Genomic DNA, 22,500 nt, shown 5'->3' on the forward strand with positions numbered 1-22,500 from the left:
CTTACAAAAAAATTGAACTCAATTTACAATGATGCCAGAACGAAATCGTTTGATGTGTAGATTTGGATTGTTACGTATTTTTCATCCATTGATTGTATGTACTACACAAACGTATCTGTAACATTTCATTTACTTCATAAGAAAACCGGCCTGATGTACCAAATGTTGGAAATCATGGTGTTTTGTTATAGATTTCAGGTACCTAGCTATTATGAACCAAAGCTGCTTTTGTGTGTGTGTGTGTGTGGACTTTCATTTGGAAAAAAGTTCAGCAGGTATCCGTCGTTTTCATTTATTATGTTCAGGCTCGCACAAGTTGTGCGTGTGTGTATATGTGCACAAACATCAAGAAATAAACTTTAATATTATGTGGTTCAATTTGTTTTTGCTGATTCATATTAGTCACCACCACCGATCTCTTTGTCACTGTCGCTCTTTCGCTGTCTCTCTGTAATTTTATGTCTCTCTCTGTCTCTCTGTAATTTTATGTCTCTCTCTGTCTGTCTGTCTCTGTCTGTCTCTCTCTGTCTCTGTCTCTCTCTCTCTCTCTGTGCGTTTCTTCTTCAAGGTATTATAAAGTAAGCGTCTATGGTAACAACACGTTTGTCAATGGAACATCGTAGGTCATTTGAAGACGTGATATGATCTTCCTCCAGAAAAAGAACGCACAGAACATTATGTCAAGTGTTAAGTCTCTACCAAAATTACGGACAGTAGAGACCAACAACAACAACAACAACATACCAAATGTAGCCCTAAATCTCCCATTTTACAACACTTTCGATTTAGGGCACACAAGGTGTTTACAAACATATCAATCTACTAGCTACCTGTCGAGTTATGAAACGTAAAGTGTTGATTACACTTTACTTTCATGACACTTAAATTGCAGTCCTCACGTGTAACATGTGTAACTGGGTCCTTGCTTGGACTCAAACATGTAACATGTGTAACTGGGTCCTTGCTTGGACTCAAACATGTAACATGTGTAACTGGGTCCTGGCTTGGACCTAAACATGCAACATGTGTAACTGGGTCCTTGCTTGGACCTAAACATGCAACATGTGTAACTGGGTCCTTGCTTGGACTCAAACATGTAACATGTGTAACTGGACCGGCCCCCGTAGCGCAGTGGTTAGCGCATCGGGCTGTGGGCCGGGAGGTCGTGGGTTCGAATCCCATCAGGGTCATGTGGGTTTTTCGGGCTACGGTCGGCTCCTACCCAGAGTGGAAGTGCTATGGTTCCTATGGGAAGGCTGGAATCACACAGCCGAGTGTCATTCACTTAACGAATGCGACTTTGAGGGTGCTCAGGTTCTGTTTACCTGACCAACACCGCAGGTGCGGCAGTTCTCGGGCCTGGTTGACACCAGGATATATTATGACAGTAAGCGTAGAGTGCTGCCCTGTCACGTAGTCTCAAACCAAATTGGAAATCCATAGCATCATCATTATAATCATCCTCATCTCATTAATCATCCAAAATTATAAATTGTCCTTGCTCTTGTGGCCCTTCATGCCCGGAGCTCTCATGGTGACCTTGGTCTCAGTGTTCCTGTTCCATCCTTCCCTGAATAGTACTTCTGCTGTCAGTCTTCAACGTGTGACGTTCTGGGGGGTCGACGGAGGGACGTAGTGGCGGTCTGCTCTCTGGAGGGGACCCTCACTCAGTCTGGCTCCGCGACTTAGCAGTCAATGTCGTTAGTAGGGGGCATAGTAGGTAGTGGGCTGCGTCCGTTAGCTCGGGACAGACCCACTACTGAACACCGTCGAAGTGACTCAGCAGAAGTGCAGTGTCATCTTCCGAGGGTAGCCTACCGCAACGACCCGACATCCCTCCCTGGAGCGTCTGTAAAATCGACAAGTCTGGCAGCGGAACGAAATTCAGATGTGGATGGAGCAGCGAGTGCAGGGACGGGGCGGCGTGAGAGCACACCGGGACAAGGAACAGGTGTAAGGAAACAAAAAAAAAAAAAAAAAAAAAAAAAAAAAAAAAAAACATGTGTAACTGGGTCCTGGCTTGGACCTAAACATGCAACATGTGTAACTGGGTCCTTGCATGGACCTAAACATGCAACATGTGTAACTGGGTCCTTGCTTGGACTCAAACATGCAAAATGTGTAACTGGGTCCTGGCTTGGACCTAAACATGCAACATGTGTAACTGGGTCCTGGCTTGGACCTAAACATGCAACATGTGTAACTGGGTCCTGGCTTGGACCTAAACATGCAAAATGTGTGTACAGGTCCTGAGAATGAGTCCTCACATGGTATGACAAATAACAAGGTATTAATATTTGATAATTATAACCACTTGAACATCGCCATGTTCTGAAAATACTTTAAGACTATGTTCACTGCTTGAAAATGTAAACTCAAACACGGTACAGTACTATTTTCATTGAGTCCTGACGTGGATGATGTAAACACAAAGTCCTGACTCAGTATGTTATACCAGTATGTAACACACACATACACACTGTGACACACACTGTGACACACACACACACACTGTGACACACACACTCACTCAGGATACACACACACTCCGAACATACACACGTACACATACACACTGTGACACACACACACAGTGTGATACACACACACTGTGACACACACACATACACTGTCACACACACACACACTGTGACACACACACACTGTGACACACACACACACTCAGGACACACACACACACACATACGCACAAGGTCACACACGCCAGACACTCTCACACACGCCAGACACTCTCACACACACGCCCACACACACACACACTCACTCAGGACTACACACACACGCTCACACACACACAGACACACACCTGCAGATCAGTCACTTGGGGCAGCAGGTAGCCAAAGAAGCGAGTGATGGCCTCCTGGTAGCCCTGGTAGTTAGAGCGAACTTTCATCTTTTGGTCCGCCAACAGCCAGCTGTTACAAAACAAAAGGTTTTTTATTTATAAAGATAATGAGAGCGATATACAATGAGAGTCTGAATGATTATGTGCCTTTAAGGTGTTTTTTTGTGTGTGTCAGTGTGTGTGTGTGTGTGTGCGTGTTTAACTAATGGGGGGGGGGGGGGGATCTTAAAAGTGGGGTTCCACTGTAATACACCTTTCCATCACAGCCACCTGTCCATTGTATTCTTCTTCTTTCATGGGCTGAAACTCCCACGTTCACTCATACTTTTGCGCGAGTGTGTTTTTATGTGGATGATCGTCTTTACATCACCATTCTGGCAGCCATACGCCCCTTTTGGGGGAAGCATGCTGGTTATTTTCGTGTTTCTACAGCCAACATGGATTGCAGGATCTTTTCCGTAGACCTGGGAGATCGGAAAAATCTCCACTCTTCACCCGGCCACCAGGCGACAGCGGCCGGGACTTGAACTCACGACCTTCCGATTAGGAGGCGGATGTCATATCCACTGGGCCACTGCGCCTGTTCTCACTGAATACAAAATGAGTGCACACAAGCACGAACCCCTTGTTAGGCCTCTTAAAAACACCAAAATAAGCATTATATGCTTGAGTATGTAATCATCCATGCATTGTTCTTGTCATGATTAAAATTGAATAAAGTTCTGTTTAAACCAAAAACACCAAAAGAACAGACAACCATACAAACTAACACACCAGACAGAAAGACAAACAAACCTAGGCATGCCTCCAAAATCCCACCCCATGTTAGGCCTCTCAAAAACACCAACAGGACAGACAACCAGACAAACTAACACACAAGGCCTAGAAACAAACAAACTAACACACCAGACAGAGAGACGAACAAACCTAGGCATGCCTCCAAAATCCCACTCAGAGCAGATGTAGGGCCCTGGGCGCAGGATGACATACAGACCCTCAGAGTGGGCCAGCTCAAGGTACTTCCTGCACGGTTCAAACAAATTCACATTGTAATCAACTCTTGTACAAAACAATCTGGCAAATACACCAGTAGCTGAATAATCAATTGTCCAAATAATGAGTGAAAAGCAGTACAAACTACAATCACACACTTTCAAAAAAGAAGGGCAAAGCCCATACGACTCACATGCTTGACCTTGACATGACCTTGACCTTCAGGGTCAAGGTCAAATAACTAAACCTAGCAATGACATCATACACTAAGAACTGCTTTACACATTTTTCCTACCAAAGTACATGTGACCTTGACCCAAGGTCAAGGTCATCCAAGGTCATGCAACACAAAGCTGTTAATTCAAGACATAGGAAGTACAATGGTGCTTATTGGCTCTTTCTACCATGAGATATGGTCACTTTTAGTGGTTCACTACCTTATTTTGGTCACATTTCATAAGGGTCAAAGTGACCTTGACCTTGATCATATGTGACCAAATGTGTCTCATGATGAAAGCATAACATGTGCCCCACATAATTTTTAAGTTTGAAACAGTTATCTTCCATTGTTCAGGGTCAAGGTCACTTCAAAATATGTATACAATCCAACTTTGAAGAGCTCCTGTGACCTTGACCTTGAAGCAAGGTAAACCAAACTGGTATCAAAAGATGGGGCTTACTTTGCCCTATATATCATATATAGATAGGTGAGGTATTGAATCTCAAAAACTTCAGAGAAAATGTGAAAAATGTGAAAAATAGCTGTTTTTTAGACAACATTTATGGCCCCTGCGACCTTGACCTTGAAGCAAGGTCAAGATGCTATGTATGTTTTTTGGGGCCTTGTCATCATACACCATCTTGCCAAATTTGGTACTGATAGACTGAATAGTGTCCAAGAAATATCCAACGTTAAAGTTTTCCGGACGGACGGACGTCCGGATGGACGGACGACTCGGGTGAGTACATAGACTCACTTTTGCTTCGCATGTGAGTCAAAAAGAACATGAACACAGACTAACACCCCCCCCAAAAAAAAAACATAAAATAAAATAAATTAGTACACACAAAAACACACACATACCAAACAACACAGAGTCAGGGGTGGCCAAATTGTCAGCCCGATCACCAGGGACGAGTAAGAGATTTGCCGGGCCAGTAGACACCGCCTCGGAAGCTTTCTGTCTTTATTTGGTGTTTAACGTCGTTTTCAACCACGAAGGTTATATCGCGACGGGGAAAGGGGGGAGATGGGATAGAGCCACTTGTCAATTGTTTCTTTCTTTCTTTATTTATTTGGTGTTTAACGTCATTTTCAACCACGAAGGGTTATATCGGGACGGGGAAAAGGGGGAGATGGGATAGAGCCACTTGTCAATTGTTTCTTGTTCACAAAAGCACTAATCAAAAATTTGCTCCAGGGGCTTGCAACGTAGTACAATATATTACCTTACTGGGAGAATGCAAGTTTCCAATACAAAGGACTTAACATTTCTTACATACTGCTTGACTAAAATCTTTACAAAAATTGACTATATTCTATACAAGAAACACTTAACAAGGGTAAAAGGAGAAACAGAATCCGTTAGTCGCCTCTTACAGCATCGGGTAAATTCTTCCCCCTAACCCGCGGGGGGAGCCTGGAAGCTGCCCCGGCTAGCCAGTAATAATTCTGGTCAAATACAAAACTTTTGGTTGTACTATTGAGTGTTAAAGCCATACAAACACTGCAAATGCAGGAACTTCTGTCGTCTGCAAAATCCCCGCCATTTTCTAGTGAAACGAAAACGAGGCTCCTGTAGTATCACTACTATTTCAATTGTGTACAGAAATCTATCACTCATAATTTGTTGTGTGGTATGTACCGGACCAGCAACATTTCTGGCAGGCTAGTGACTTCCTTCAAATGTTGAGATTTGGCCATACCCGCAGAGTCATCTTCACATTAGGTAACTCACCGTAGGTTCAGCATTCCTGTGAAGTTGAACTTGCCTGGCACGGGTTCGTGAAGATTCCATGACACATACCTGATGATAGAAACAGAGCAATCTGATTACATTCACAGTGGATTACCCCCCCTTTGAGACCCACAAACATTGAGAAAATCGGTTCTTAAAAAGGAGAGTCTTTAAATAGAGGTAGATAGTTTCAGCCAACCTTCTCATGGAAGTACATGTAACAAAGTACATTGAAAGTTATGGGGCTGTCACACTCTAGCGTTTTAGAGAAACTTATGTCTAGCGTATGAAAAGTTAAACAAATAATGTCAATATGTTGGCATACGTCTAAAAAAAAAGCATCAAAATTCTAAATTGGACTTATGCATAACGTATTCATAGCGTACGTCTAACTTATTAGAAACACATCACTAACTTATATCAAACTTATGATAGCGTATCATAACGTACGTCTAGCGGCCTCGCCTTATGCCCAACGTATGAAAAACTTATGAGAAACCTATGCGCAGCGGGCTCCCCCATTTATTTTTTCGGCGGACACTTTTGCTTTTTCGGCGGAACAAACAAAAATTTCGGCGGAAATTTGCCTTTCGGCGGACAATTCCCTTGCCTGTAGTTGTACGGTAGCGACACGTTCAATAAGTTACACGATCGTCAGACATACTTCTAATACGTTAGATATAGGTAAGACATAGGTTGCAAGTAAGTTACTTAGGTTATCGATAAGTCAGCTGTATGGTACACCTTCCTGCTAGCGTATCTCGACGTATCTCAACGTATCTTGACGTATGAGTAAACTACCTGTAACGTATTTAACATATGCGTAGCGTATGTCTAGCGTATGCCTAACGTATGAAGAGTACGTCGGCATACATCCACAAATTTTGAACATGTTCAAATTTTTGTGTGTCTCTCAGCGTACAACATATGCCAGCTTATACCAGCGTGGTTTTTAACGTATGCTACTTATCCCAAACCTACCCCTAACTTTTGTCAAACGTACTCAAGCGCTTCGATGAAAATTCTCATAAGTTGGCATAAGTTACTGCTATACGTTATAGTGTGACAGCCCCATTAGAGAAGTTAGTTAGTTAGCTATTGCTTTTTGGTCCAGCGGACCATAATAGGCCAAATCAGGACCCCATTAGAGAAGTTAAACTTGGAGGATAAGGATAAGATTTCATATAGTCCTGTGAGGTTACACTCATGGAAATTCAGGCTGCTTTCTCCCTGGGGAAAGCGAGCTGCCATACAGTATACGGCGCTACCCATGTTTGTGTTTTTGCTAATTTCCTAGCCATTTCAGTCATGTTTATAATTCAACAATATGATTTATAAACAAAACACATCCTTAATTAGTAATTGACATCTGCTGCCACCAGGACAGACGCTTAAACAGAACTTTAATAATTCTGGTTTACACAATTCCTACAGCGTGATCATGGCTGCCTTACCCAGAAAGCCAAATTCCGCCTCAGCTTACGTTTCAAGTGTGTTGAGGCCGCAGGCTTTCATCTTCATCATGCGATCTTGCCAGTATTCGGAGGGCACTCGGAAGTAATGCATGGCGCCGCTCAGGATCCTGAAAGGCTTGGTATTGAGGAAGAACTGCCGTTTGGTGAACGTCAACCCTTCCACATCGTCTTCCAGGGGGTCAATGACGTTTAGATTGTCACTTCTGGCATCCGGTCCTATTGGCAGTCAGGTCATTATTTCATTCTTTACCATGAGTTACAGCAATTCACAGGATAAAGAGAATGAGCAGACTATTTCTTTTATGCATGAACTAGGCCTAGGTTAACTTGCGGTACAGTGGCACCTAGCTGTTAGGACCCCCAATTTAACTTTTAAGACTCCCTCCTTTTTAAGACCTAGTTTTCTTAGACTTTCTGTTCATATCCTCTGTAAAATTACCCCCATTTTAAGACTCCCTCCTTTTTAAGACATAGTTTTCTCAGACTTTCTGTTCATACCCTCTGTAAAATTACCCCCATTTTAAGACTGATCCCTCCTTTTCAAGACCTAGTTTCTCAGATTTTCTGTTTATAGTCTCTGTAAAATTACCCCCATTTTAAAACTCCCTCCTTTATAAGACCTGCTTTTCTCAGACTTTCTGTTTATAGTCTCTGTAAAATTACCCCCATTTTAAAACTCCCTCCTTTATAAGACCTGCTTTTCTCAGACTTTCTGTTTATAGTCTCTGTAAAATTACCCCCATTCTAAGACTCCCTCCTTTTTAAGACCTTGATTGTTCAGACTTTCTGTTCATAACCTCTGTCAAATTACCCCCATTCTAAGACTCCCTCCTTTTTAAGACCTTGATTGTTCAGACTTTCTGTTCATAACCTGTGTAAAATTACCCCCATTCTAAGACTCCCTCCTTTTTAAGACCTAGTTTTCTCAGACTTTCTGTTCATATCCACCGTACAATTACCCCCATTTTAAGACTCCCTCCTTTTTAAGACCTTGTTTTCTCAGACTTTCTGTTCATATCCTCCGTACAATTACCCCCATTTTAAGACTCCCTCCTTTTTAAGACCTTGTTTTCTCAGACTTTCTGTTCATACCCTCTGTAAAATTACCCCCATTTTAAGACTCCCTCCTTTTTAAGACCTAGTTTTCTCAGACTTTCTGTTCATATCCTCTGTAAAATTACCCCCATTTTAAGACTCCCTCCTTTTTAAGACCTAGTTTTCTCAGACTTTCTGTTCATATCCTCCGTACAATTACCCCCATTTTAAGACTCCCTCCTTTTTAAGACCTAGTTTTCTCAGACTTTCTGTTCATATCCTCCGTACAATTACCCCCATTTTAAGACTCCCTCCTTTTTAAGACCTTAATGTTTTCTCAGACTTTCTGTTCATATCCTCCGTACAATTATCCCCATTTTAAGACTCCCTCCTTTTTAAGACATAGTTTTCTCAGACTTTCTGTTCATACCCTCTGTAAAATTACCCCCATTTTAAAACTCCCTCCTTTAAGACCTAGTTTTCTCAGACTTTCTGTTCAATATCCTCCGTACAATTACCCCCATTTTAAGACTCCCTCCTTTTTAAGACCTGATTTTCTCAGGTTTTTGGAGGTCTTAAATTAAAAGGGGGGGGGGGGGGGTTCCACTGTAGCACCAAAACAGTCTGTGACAAGCTCTGCGACTGACCGGCACGATTGGCCTAGTGGTAAGGCGTCCGCCCCGTGATCGGGAGGTCGTGGGTTCGAACCCCGGCCGGGTCATACCTAAGACTTTAAAATTGGCAATCTAGTGGCTGCTCCGCCTGGCGTCTGGCATTATGGGGTTAGTGCTAGGACTGGTTGGTCCGGTGTCAGAATAATGTGACTGGGTGAGACATGAAGCCTGTGCTGCGACTTCTGTCTTGTGTGTGGCGCACGTTAAATGTCAAAGCAGCACCGCCCTGATATGGCCCTTCGTGGTCGGCTGGGCGTTAAGTAAACAAACAAACAAAACAAAAATGATAAAGACCAAATGCAGACCTGTTTACCCTAAACCCGAGGCAAGAGTACTTTCCCAAAACGTTGAGTGTATTTTTCAAAAAGTTAGTGTACCTTGCAAGCAAAGCCATAATAATGGGGTAGGGAAAATGTACGCGTGGGTGCAAACGTGTTTGTGTAAGAATAGCATGTCTTGTGAACACCTTCAGAATTTAACTCTTTCCAATACAACAGGAACAAAACAATTTTATTTACCTGTCAGTTTATAGCCTGTGTATTCCAAACAGATTGATAATGAAAAGATGAAGTTCGTGAAATAACATCTGCGGTTGACAGTGGCAAGTTCATTTTTACAATCATCTCAGAAAACATTGCTTCAGCGCGGACTACAGCCTTTTCTTCTGGCAGGATTTGCTTTGCGGGAATGAACTTCATAATTCCTTGGCAGCTTTCAGCGGATTTCTTTGCAGCAACCTTGTCCAGACACAGGCGGAAGGTATCGTCCACTGGACTACTACTATCACAGAAAGGCTTCCTGTGATAGTAGTAGTCCAGTGGACGATACCTTCCGCCTGTGGTCCAGGTGAGTTTTAGAACTGCAGTGTCGTTCGATGTCATCTTTCCCAGCATGGGCAACGGAGAAATCTGATTTACAATATTTGCAGTGCATGTGCATGACTTTTTCCCATAGTTACGACTCCACAATTCCTGGCTCTTTCTTATATTTCTCCAAGAAAATCTGCTCCTTCTGCTGTTTAGACTTGGTACAGTCATCCGAAACTGGCACATTTTTCTGCTTCATTTTGCCACGATTGTCCAGACGATCGCACGTGCCAACAACTGAACAAGGTTTCCACAGCTGAAGACTCGCTGTCATGGTTATCTCCCTTCGACCAAAACCGGTATCAGTTGTACCATTCCGTAATCAGAACACTAACACCGGAAAACGTATTCTAGACTTTTTCTTAGGCGTATTTTGTGCGTGTGTCGCGTATTTGCGTACCGAGAATAATTTGGCGTACAAAACACGCCCAAATTGTACTGGTAAACAGGTCTGCCAAATGTTTGAATCAGAACTCACTCTACTGGCTAACAGACCAATCTGCAACACTGTGCCCTTAAAACTGTGATCTGAAATAGTTATTTAAATGTCTAAGTATCAACCTCAAAACATCCGTGATAATTTCCCCCGCATATGCACACACCAAGAGTATCACGTATCAACTCATGATGTACAAACTCCGAAAGACTGCATGAACATTAATCTCTCAACTTTCTGCTTGTGCAAATACCATACTAGGTCACTTTCAAGCTATAATAAATCATCTGGGGATAAGACAATTAGACAGATCTAGATGTGGAACTTTTCAGCACGTGTACGGGAACGTATAACTTCTATAAGTATAACAATCATAAAATCTAGTTTTTACGTCACCCGTTTGCCAAGATCTGCAGTTATGGTGGGAGCAAAACAACGTATGCATTTGGAACATTGGAGAAACAAGTGAGTCACGGGTGACGCAATATCCACACGTACGCGTACAGATCTTTGCTATACGTTCGACCATCTAGAACACTGTAATTAATGCGCGACATGAACATTGTCAGCCGGGCCTTGTTTATCGCAAAATAAACACACCAGACCGAGCGCGGCCCCCCTCCCCCATGCTCTCTTCCCTGAGTACTGAGTGCACGCCCACCCTCCCCCCTCCCTCCGAGTTAGGCGGATTAAACTGGCACAATATAAATTATTCAAAATATATCGTGTACACTACATTGAGGTGTGCACGTTAAAGATCCCACGATTGACAAAAGGGTCTTTCCTGGCAAAATTGTATAGGCATAGATAAAAATGTCCACCCAAATACCCGTGTGACTTGGAATAATAGGCCGTGAAAAGTAGGATATGCGCCGAAATGGCTGCGATCTGCTGGCCGATGTGAATGCGTGATGTATTGTCACAAATTGTGTAAAAAATTCCATCTCACACGGCATAACTAAATCCCTGCGCCTTGAATATGTGCGCGATATAAATTGCATGCATAAAATAAAAATAACAAAAATAAATAAATCCCTGCGCTTAGAATTGTACCCACGGAATACGCGCGATATAAGCCTCATATTGATTGATTGATTGAGAAACGGTAGATTTAACTTAAAATTCACTTCATTGCAAAGTTCTTCTTCAAACCCAAGTAATGTTTCTTGTTTTTTGGAATTGGAATTTATAGAATTTCGGGGATGATATTTACAGCTGCAAATCAACAACTTGCTCCACTTGAAAGAAACTGACAAGCTTTTTACCCTCCAGACACATCTTTATCTCTTAAGTTTGGTGGGTAAACACTGATTCTGGAGTTTCAGAGATGGCAAAATCCACCGCCCAGTCGCCAGGGGCGTGTAAACAATCCGCTAGGCTAGTATAAACTGTCTCAGTGTCTGGCAGCTCGCCCGGCTGGCTAGTGAAAATGCTAGTGAAATGCTAAGCAACCTATGCTAAGCATCCCTGGAGTTTATATTGCGATAAACATGCTCGTCTGACGTCTTTCTGGAGTTGTAGACTGTACATCATGGTCATGAAGTCACCTGTGTAACTTTTGTCAGTTTTCATTCCGACATCCGTCTGCTTTATACTGTTATTAGTGTTAATATTTAATCACAGACAGGTAGAATCTGATCAATATTAACAGTCCTACTCACCGGACCAAGGATAACCGTAGAAGTAGTAGTACCACACAATCACAGCAACGGCAGCTGCAAGCAGGTACAACCGTTTCTTTTGCCTTTCTCGCAGCATTGTCGTTCGCATACTCGATGCTCTGGAAGCAGAAAGTCGGCGATCGCTAGAATATTGGAAGCCGGATCATTTCCAGCCTATTCTGATTACTTCAAAGACACAACTTTGGGGAAAAGTTGCAGTGAAAGTAAACTTTCTGTTTCCCGGTACGCTTCGAGTTTGGCTCTCCGCAGCTAGAGAGGAAGCACAAGGGAAGCAACTACAGATAACTTTGCCGTTCTGTGAAGCCTTTTGCACTGCCTAGTGTGTTTGGGTTTACTGTTGGATTCACAAAAAGGCAAAGAGTGATTTACATAAATAAAAGTGAATTTTGAAGAGGTTTGTTACTAACTTTCTCTACCACTGACATACACTGATGCCACCTGCGAAAGAAAATCGCTGAGTCAAAAGCAAAACTGCAGGCCACAGTGCAGAGTCAATTGAAAGACAAATACTGGGCCGCATTGGTAGAACACCTGCCTAGACCAAGTCAGTTTCTTTATCATGACTTTAAACAACAACGACAACAACAACACAACAACAACAACAACAACAAAAACAACAACAACGACTCACAACAACAACAACTACACATATGGTGGGCGGATTTGGTTATATATATATCAGTGCGGATGATGATCAGTAGTAGGGAAAATGAGCTGGTGGCAATCTGGATCTGGATCTGGATAACCCGCCTGGGTTGGTGGTTGGCGGGTGCGCCACAGAAGCCGACGACGACTATCAACGTGACGTTTTTTGGGTGTGCGCATCTAAAAGAGTCTTAAAAGTTCACTGTACACAAGGTGGATATAGTGTACAACCATTTGTCGAGGGTAGCGTAGGCACCCGGTCTGCTCCCCGCCTAAAAAAGGCCAGTGCCGTTCCGTCTTCGAGGGACTGCGTGGGTTTCATTTCGGAGTTTTCCTTCTCCTAGACAAGTTTCCTTCCATGGATGATGAGCCTCCTCTACCCTCGTTTTGAATTCAGAGTGGTCTTCTCTTAGGATAGCTGCCTGCCAGGGTTGACGAGCCTATCCTGCCCGGCTATTTGACCCATAGCTGGAGGTTGGTTCGTGGGCACCTGGGCGTTTCCACACACCGGTGGGCCCGCATGCCGCACGTCTAGGGGCCAACCTCCTCCGAGTCCTTGTAGTCTAGCCTGGGGCCTTGCGGTACCCAGTTTACGCCTGTCGCCGCGATGGAGGCACTACATAGGGCTTGTTGTGGAGAGGTTATTGTACTGGCAGGAGAGACTGACGCATTCTGCTCTCTTTTCGCATTGTCCTAAAAAGGACAGACGGTGCTAGCCAGCGGTGAGGGCTGAAAGCGAGAAGTGACAAGCACAAGACACTTCGCCAACACACTAGACACGTCACACAACCGTTTGGCAGGCGGATATAGTGTACAACTCCAGCTGGTCTTCTTTCTGCTGTACTTGCGGCTTTAGTCCGTTTGCCCTAGAATGTAGGCTTTTCAAGCACAGTTAAAAAATGCTACGTTACAATGTTAACAACTGGATAACTGGGCAATGGTAGCAGAAACAAGTTTAATTTAACAAAATCGAAAGTGAGGATAAAACATTGCATCACTGAGCGTGCCTGTGTTATGTGGCTTTTCCCGTTGCTCAGCTGGGTGTCTTAAACTCACGATTGAGCCAACCGGGCGCCGCAACCGTCTGTGACGCCCTACCAGTTAGAACTGAATTGCAGTGTTGTGGCGATTTGAGATTGGCCCGTGGTCACATTAGCCCCTCGCCTCGTTGATCTTGTATTGTAAACTCCACACTAAACAAAAAAAACACCCTTCGATAGTACTGATGAGCGACCTTGGGTACGAGTATATATCGAGTGGGTAATGTGACCACAGAGGCCAATCTCAAATCGCCACACCGGCAATAATATAACGTGAAGGCCGGAGAGGAGTTGTGAACGCACGGTGGGAGTTTCAGCCCATGAACAAAGAAGAAGGTGACACATATAGAGCTATTCGTGGACAAGTGAACGTGGAAGTTTCAGCCCATGAACGAAGAAAAAGATGACACAGATAGAGCTATTTGTGGACAAGTGAACGTGGGAGTTTCAGCCCATGAACGAAGAAGAAGATGACACAGATAGAGCTATTTGTGGACGAGTGAACGTGGGAGTTTCAGCCCATGAACAAAGAAGAAGATGACACAGATAGTGCTATTTGTGGACGAGTGAACGTGGGAGTTTCAGCCCATGAACGAAGAAAAAGATGACACATATAGAGCTATTCGTGGACAAGTGAACGTGGGAGTTTCAGCCCATAAACGAAGAAAAAGATGACACACTGATAGAGCTATTTGTGGACGAGTGAACGTGGGAGTTTCACCCCATGAACGAAGAAAAAGATGACACATATAGAGCTATTCGTGGACAAGTGAACGTGGGAGTTTCAGCCCATGAACGAAGAAGAAGATGGCACAGATAGAGCTATTTGTGGACGAGTGAACGTGGGAGTTTCAGCCCATGAACGAAGAAAAAGATGACACAGATAGAGCTATTCGTGGACAAGTGAACGTGGGAGTTTCAGCCCATGAACGAAGAAGAAGATGGCACAGATAGAACGGTTATTATTGGACGAGTGAACGTGGGAGTTTCAGCCCATGAACGAAGAAGAAGATGGCATAGATATTGTCATTGTCATTGTCATAGAACACTTTATTATTTCAACGAGAAACCGAGTCAGGTGTGGTGTATCACAGCATTACGTAAGAACATAAATAAAATATCGAGGCGCAGATATAGTCAACTCATAGTAATTAAGATTAGGATGATAATATCGAAACAAGTCTATATAGATCTAGATATAGCTATTATTGCATCCACTTCCAAGATACTTACCGGGCACTGATTTGAAAAGGGCACTAGCCGAGATCAAAGCACAGGTAACACCATTACTTCATTTTGCTGTCACGGAAGGCTAATATTTACGAAACGGTTAGTCTCTTGAAGACATTTACGCTTTTTTAACGTTTTAATGCAAACCGTTGGAAAATTGTTTTGAGGCAAACGTTAAATTAACATTTAAAAATGGTTTGATATTGAACGGTTATGTGTCAACGTTTATATAACGTTATGTTAACGTTTCAATGCAAACTGTTTAAAATCGTTTTCAGGCAAACAGCGTTAAATTAATGTTTAAAAAAGGGTTGCTATGAAAACGGTTTGCTTGCTAACGTAACGTTAATCAAACGTTAATTTAACGTTTGCCTTAAAACGTATTTTCTGCTAACGTTAATTTAAACGTTAATTTAAAGGCATAGAAAGCTGATGAATATACACGCTAATTGCTTTACCCAGAGCTGGAGACAGACTAAATTAAGTTCCCTGCAAAATATTGTGGTCTAGGAGCCCTTAAATGTTGAGATATTTGAATTTTTATTTTGATCTAGATGGTCCTATTTATAGATTTGGCAACACATGTAACGTTGATGCAAGGGAGCTAACACCGCGGCTTTGTTGACATCCTCACTTTTTCAGAGGCTAGAACAAGCTGTAATGCATGTATTATGGTCCGCGCATGGTGACATATCGTCATTATATGGTCTTATTCCAGCGTCGCGGACGACGCTGGTATCTGCGGTCGGGAAGACTTTCCACGAATTTGCCTGCAGGGCGCCGCCATGTTTTCTGTGCTCGACTGCGAGCAGACCACAGGCACATTACACCCAAAATTCTTGTAGGCATACACAGACGCAACATAGCATATACAGACAATAACACCCACAACACTTCAACTGCATATGAAAGGAATAAAAATAAATCCGCAAATCAGTCGCGCACAAAACACCAGAAAGAAAAACAAGGAGTACCAAAGCGGCGTGCAGAAACTAAACTGACTCGGAGACTGAGAAGAAACATTTATCACACGATGTGGATAGCAAACATTAAAATAAAACAGATAAGTCAAGCAAAAAATAAACACAAATATCGAAAACACAATAAACAAAGGTAAAGAAAACAAAAAGAGATGCTTGCCGACAGTCAGTGTGTGTGTGCGTGGTTTGCCGTGTGCGTCAGCGGGGTGTGTGTGTGTGTGTGTGTGTGTGTGTGTGTGTGTGCGTGCGCGTGCATGCGTGCGTAGGCTACGTTCTTGCGTGTGTGCGTTCGAATGAGAAAGAAGAGAGAGAGAGGATTGAACAATGAGGTCACGTTCTCTGTCACATGAATACATATACACACACTGAAGGCTACTTCGGACACGAACACTTGCCAACAACTGTGGTTGGACATGCTTTTGAAATGTAATATTTTTTCGACATGATTTCTGGACATACGAATCCCGCTGTGTTGCCTACTGATGTTGCGAATGATGAAGGTTTTGAGTTGACTGACCTTGAGGAGGGATTGCATCAGGCGTTTATCGTCTCAAATTATATCCTTGCTACTTTTCAGGAGTCAACTATTGCCATTCATGGTAACTTGGATAGTCAATGTTTTTATTTGTTTGATTCCCATCAAAGAAACAGAAATGGTAACCATTCTTCAAATGGCGCTGCAGTTTTGATGTCATCAAGTTAATTCCTTTGCAGAATTGATTGATTTTCTCAAAAGCCATTATCAATGTGTTTATCAATTAACACCTGTTCATTTCTGTCCAACTGCAATGCAAACTCAATGTGGAGGAAACAAGGATTCATTACAAACAAGTCATCCCTGTACATCAACAGATTTATGTACCTCAATCAATACTGCTAGTATGAGTGACAGGAATCTAAAAGAAAAAAGAACCAAACGCAAATGTACTACTACTTCTACGACTCGTTTGAATGTAAAACAGAAATGTAACACTATCTGTGACAATGACGGTTCTACGACTCGTTTGAAGGACAGTATAGATCGAACCTTAACCCACAACTACGACAATTTGTGTCAGACTTTTTTGAACAGGAAAATATGCCTCTGTTCAACAGTAACCAAAACATGGAAGATGTTTTTGAAACTTTACAGAAATGTAACACTAGCCTATCTGTGACAATGTTGCTTTTGAATTGAACCCACATTTGTTGAACAGGAGAGAATGTTCCTGTTCAACAGTGCCCAAAACACTGAATCTGACGTTTTTGAATCTTTTCTGTCATCTAACTGAATCTGACGTTTTTGAATCTTTTCTGTCATCTAACCCAATTGCTCATGACTTCATCGATCTTGAACATGCCTACTTTTCAAAGAAAGACAGACAAAAGCGAAATCTGCATGTTAGCCATCTGCCTGAAATGGTCAATGCACTTTTGTAAAATTGTCACAGCTGTAATGCACTTTTGTGAAATGGTCAGTGCTGTTGTGCACTTATGCAAAACTTGGTGCTGTGCTGTTAACATTTGAACAAAATGCATTTTGTTCAAATGTTTAGTGCAACTTGCTACTATATATAATCGCTGTATGCGCTTTGTGGTAATAATGCACTGTTGTGAAAAGTTTGCGCTAAATGTTGGCACTATGCATCATTGTTGGAGCACCCTCCTGTAGATGCACCATGCTGAAAAATGTACTTATGAATCAAGCATTGACTGAAATAAACAATTTATATATCCAGCACAACATGCAATTCATTAACTTTTGACCCTAACCTTTAACACTTCCCAAAATAAATCTTTGGTGGACATTGCATCGACGCTGTTCATTTTGAATGAACATTTTTCTTGTGGTGCGTTTGACATCGATTGTGGGCAAACTACACTTTGTAAACACGGGAGTGCGTTAGTATGCCTTTAACGTTTAATGTTAACCGTTAACCAAAATCAAACCATGCAAACGTTAAATTAACGTTAAATTAACGTTAGCATGCTATCAGGGCCAATCACAAGCCTGGCCATGTCTGAGATGTTGTGCCGTGAGTTTTGACAGGGCCAATCACAAGCCTGGCCATGTCTGAGATGTTGTGCCGTGAGTTTTGACAGGGCCAATCACAAGCCTGGCCATGTCTGAGATGTTGTGCCGTGAGTTTTGACAGGGCCATTCACAAGCCTTGGCCATGTCTGAGATGTTGTGCCGTGAGTTTTGACAGGGCCAATCACAAGCCTGGCCATGTCTAAGATGTTGTGCCGTGAGTTTTGACAGGGCCAATCACAAGCCTGGCCATGTCTGAGATGTTGTGCCGTGAGTTTTGACAGGGCCAATCACAAGCCTGGCCATGTCTGAGATGTTGAGCCGTGAGTTTTGACAGGGCCAATCACAAGCCTGGCCATGTCTGAGATGTTGTGCCGTGAGTTTTGACAGGGCCAATCACAAGCCTGGCCATGTCTGAGATGTTGTGCCGTGAGTTTTGACAGGGCCAATCACAAGCCTGGCCAGGTCTGAGATGTTGAGCCGTGAGTTTTGACAGGGCCAATCACAAGCCTGGCCATGTCTGAGATGTTGAGCCGTGAGTTTTGACAGGGCCAATCACAAGCCTGGCCAGGTCTGAGATGTTGAGCCGTGAGTTTTGACAGGGCCAATCACAAGCCTGGCCATGTCTGAGATGTTGTGCCGTGAGTTTTCACAGGAAGGACTGTGCCTTAATCTAATCTTCTTCTTCTTCCTTCGTGGGCTGAAACTCCCACGTACACTCGTGTTTTTGCATCCACTTGCAAGATATTTACTATATCTTACGCCGCTTTCGGAGGAAGCATGCTGGATATTTTCGTGTTTCTATAACCCACCGAACTCTGACATGGATTACAGGATCTTTTCCGTGCGCACTGGGTTTTGTGCTTGCGTGTACACACGAAGCCACTTGCAGATCTGCACATAAGTTGACCTGGGAGATCGGAAAAATCTCCACAGTTTAACCCACCAGGCAGCCGCGGCCGGGATTCGAACCCTCGACCTTCCGATTAAGAGGCCGACGTCTTACCACCCCGCCACAGCGCCCGTCATTGTAATATTACTAACATTAACATGACTTATGACAACATGTAACAGTTTATTATAATATTGTTTCAAAGCTAGCAAAATAAGACTGCTTAAGTAAAGAAACGATTACTTCATGTTTTTTATAATAAAGTCTTCCTGCAATAAGCAGTACAGCAAACAACGATTGGGGATATTTTGCTAATAATTATATGAATTCAGTTAATGGAGCGAACAGCTTGCAACATCACAAACATTGATTAACATCATTTGAAAAGGGCACAAGCTGACTGAGAACAAAACCCCAGGTCACACCCTCTGTCACACCATAACTTTGTTTTGCTTGTAATGTTAACATCGTCGTCGTCGTCGTCGTCATCGTCATCGTCATCGTCATCATCCACCATCATCGTCATCATCATCATCATCATCATCATCATCATCATCATCATCATCATCATCATCATCATCATCATCATCATCATCATCATCATCGTGTCGTCGTCGTCGTCGTCATCATCATCATCATCATCATCATCATCATCATCATCATCATCATCATCATCATCATCATCATCATCATCATCATCATCATCACACACACACACACACACACACACACACACACACACACTCACAGTCTCACACATATCAATTCAAACTCTGCCACATCAGTATTCTCACCACCGTCACATTCGTCTTACCGTTTAGTCTCGTCAAAGTAACCCAGCATTTTGACACATGAGTTATGCGTCCCGTTTTATGCAGCAGGTAATCTGTTCAATCACCAATTCAAGCAATTAAACAATCCGCCTACATACACTCTCTATGGAGAGAGCTAACACACGCAGGCTTGCTATAGCACAGGCGTTTGACACGAATCCTTGTAGTCCAGCATGCCTGCGGGCATCTGCCTGTGTGTTTGTGTGTGAAGGGATGGGGAGTGTGTGTGTGTGTGTGTGTGTGTATGTGTGTGTGTGTGTGTGTGTGTGTGTGTGTGTGTGTGTGTATGTGTGAGTGTGTCTGTCTGCACCTGGAAGTTGTGATCCGCGTTTCAACTTACACAGGCGATTTCACACAGTCACAAATTGTGCCCACAAAAAAAACCACATGCCGAAACTCTGAACTCAGTCCACACGACAGAGCTAAGCTTGCGCGGAACCTTCAAATATATACGTTTCACGCATTCACATAATTATATATATTCCCGATGTCAATAGGGAATATTGTACTGACACGTTCTCTGGCGTACTTCAATCATGACAGCGACACATAGAATTGAAGAGAAAAGCACAACACAGGCTGTTTTCACCCCGTGCGCAGCGAACTAAAAGAATTTTTACTTTGAGCAAACTCAACGAGCTTAACCTTCTCATTCTGAAGGCATATACACATGGTGGGTGATATCTCGATACAGTTGAACCCGCCTTTAAGACCCCCGATTTAAGACTTCCTACCGAATGTACCGAATGAACCACCACCTTTTCACCAAGTTCAGAATTGGCCAGTCAGACCAGTGCCCTTGTCAAACAGGCAGCATGACAACGGAACACCTGCTGCAGACTTGCCCACTACACGATGGCCTCAGGAGCCAGATCTGGGCGGAGGCGACCACGGTGCAAGGGAAGCTCTATGGCAGTCTGGACGACCTACAGCGCACGGCAACATTTGCGCGGAGAACCGGCGTTTCCATCTGAGTGATCGACAAGAAGAAGAAGAAGAAGACTTCTTAGGCAAAAAAAAAAAAAATAGGTCTGTTTACGGTAACCCGACCGACCCTAATCTTTTTTTGGATCGTCTGAAAAAAAACAAAAAACGCATCCAAAATAGAGCTGTTTGCGCTCAAACAGCAGACGACAGAAGGGAGGTAAGCTCAAAGTACTGTTTATAGTTATGTTGGGCAAAAACAGGGATTGATGAGAAGAAATGAACTGTGAAACATCATAGAGAGGGGAGAAAAAAAAAGGAAAAAAAAAAAGAAAAAGCCGACCTACCGACCCTATTTTTTCACCCTATGTTACCGTAAACAGACCTATTTCTTTTTTTTGGCCCTACCTTAAATTTAAAGACCATCGTTTTTTGGATTTCCTATTCATATCCTCTGTAAATGTACACCCACTTTAAGACTCCCTCCTTTTTAAGACCGGATTTTCTCAGATTTGTGGAGGTCGTAAAAGGGGGGTTCCACTGTATGTCTTCGGTTGAGCTCACAGTGAGCTGGTTGCAACAGCTTGCGAGTGTTCACAGCTAAAAGCATTACGCGTTGCTTGTGTGCAGGTGATCGTCTTGCGATCAATGGTAAGACCTGACACTGCTAGCGGTTATAGTCCATATACACACACAATAGTCAAGACGCTTTTCACATGTGACATTTATTTTCGTACCCATCCAGTATCGATCCCCACCCCCACCCACCCCCACCCCGCTTCTCCTAAATGACGATATTAACCGCACGCCCTTCAATCCACTTTACACGAATCTGTTTTAGGAGTCACAACCCCACCCCCCCCCCCCCACCCCGCTCACACACACACAATCTTCATGAAAGGAACTCGCTGACGTCTGCGCGTACTGACGATTATTTTTGCTGTTAATCTATGTTCGCTGCTAGCCTATTCTGAAAACATCAATGAACTGCTGACAGATGTACGTGGCTTATTTGTGGCGAACAAAGCCTCTTGAAAGGGGGGGGGGGGGGGGGTGGGGGGATGTGAAGAAGGTAATGTCTCAGCAGGCTGCTCTGTTTTATTTTCCTGTTTATTTAATCAAGAATAGCATAATCGCCGCCACCGTCGTCGTCGGGCGTCGTCGTCGTCGTCGTCGTCATTCATCGTCGTCGTCGTCATCATCGTCGTCGTCATCATCATCATCATCATCATCATCATCATCATCATCATCATCATCATCATCATCATCATCATCAGCTGCAGCAGCAGCATCATCATCGTCGTAGTCATTGTCGTCGTCGTACTCGTCGTTGTCGCCGTGAACAGCTCTCTTTCGTTTTTTTGTTTCATTTTTGCACTTTCTCATCTGCCCTGCTGTCACCTCTTCTTTATTCAGCCTAAACACCCCCCCCCCACACCCACACCCACCCACACACACACACGCCTCCCTTATCATCATCATCATCATTATTATTACAGCAGTAGCAACAGCAGTAGCAGCAGCATAGTTGTATTTTTCTGAGCTTGAATCTTGCACTGTCTTATCTTCCCTTCAGTCATCTTCTCCTCCCCCTCCTCCTCCTCCTCCTCTTCCTCCTCCTCCTCCTCCTCCTCCTCCTCTTCCTCCAGCTCCTTCTCCTCTTTCTACCGGCAATCGTCAACAGCCGTAGTATCGTTTGATTTTTCTACTGATTTTGATGTTGAACTTTCTAAACTCACCTCCTCTTCTGTATTTCTCTTCAGCTTCCTCCCCACCTCCCCTCCCCCTCCTCCCCTCCCCCTCCTCCCCTCCCCCTCCTCCCCTCCCCCTCCTCCCCTCCCCCTCCTCCGTTTAACGATTCGTCTATTTTTCCCCTTGATATATTCTGTGGTGCCCCTTTTTTCTGACCGTGTCAAAAGCATAAGTCAACAAGAAGACCATTATAGTTCCATTCACCGAC

At 43.4% G+C, this 22,500-nt stretch overlaps 1 protein-coding gene across 3 annotated transcripts in view; it reads right to left on the reverse strand.

Moving 5' to 3' along the window:
- Nucleotides 1–20,619, reverse strand: part of LOC138973750 (beta-galactosidase-1-like protein 2) — a 58,903-nt gene extending 38,284 nt beyond the window's left edge. The window contains exons 1-7 of one of the 3 annotated variants that reach the window (XM_070346465.1): nucleotides 19,957–20,619; nucleotides 19,598–19,669; nucleotides 11,965–12,083; nucleotides 7,301–7,508; nucleotides 5,818–5,886; nucleotides 3,794–3,889; nucleotides 2,828–2,936 (exon numbers count right to left, since the gene is read on the reverse strand). In XM_070346465.1, the coding sequence (XP_070202566.1) occupies nucleotides 2,828–2,936; nucleotides 3,794–3,889; nucleotides 5,818–5,886; nucleotides 7,301–7,508; nucleotides 11,965–12,083; nucleotides 19,598–19,626 (630 nt within the window). In that variant the 5' untranslated portion in view covers nucleotides 19,627–19,669; nucleotides 19,957–20,619. Of the gene's footprint in view, nucleotides 1–2,827; nucleotides 2,937–3,661; nucleotides 3,680–3,793; nucleotides 3,890–5,817; nucleotides 5,887–7,300; nucleotides 7,509–11,964; nucleotides 12,084–19,597; nucleotides 19,910–19,956 lie in introns of those variants that run through there. The other 2 variants (XM_070346466.1, XM_070346467.1) reach the window with 2 other exon arrangements.
- Nucleotides 20,620–22,500: the final 1,881 nt, after the last annotated feature.

This window comes from Littorina saxatilis, linkage group LG8 (assembly GCF_037325665.1).
Source record: "Littorina saxatilis isolate snail1 linkage group LG8, US_GU_Lsax_2.0, whole genome shotgun sequence".
In the NCBI taxonomy this organism is placed as follows: Eukaryota; Metazoa; Mollusca; class Gastropoda; order Littorinimorpha; family Littorinidae; genus Littorina; species Littorina saxatilis.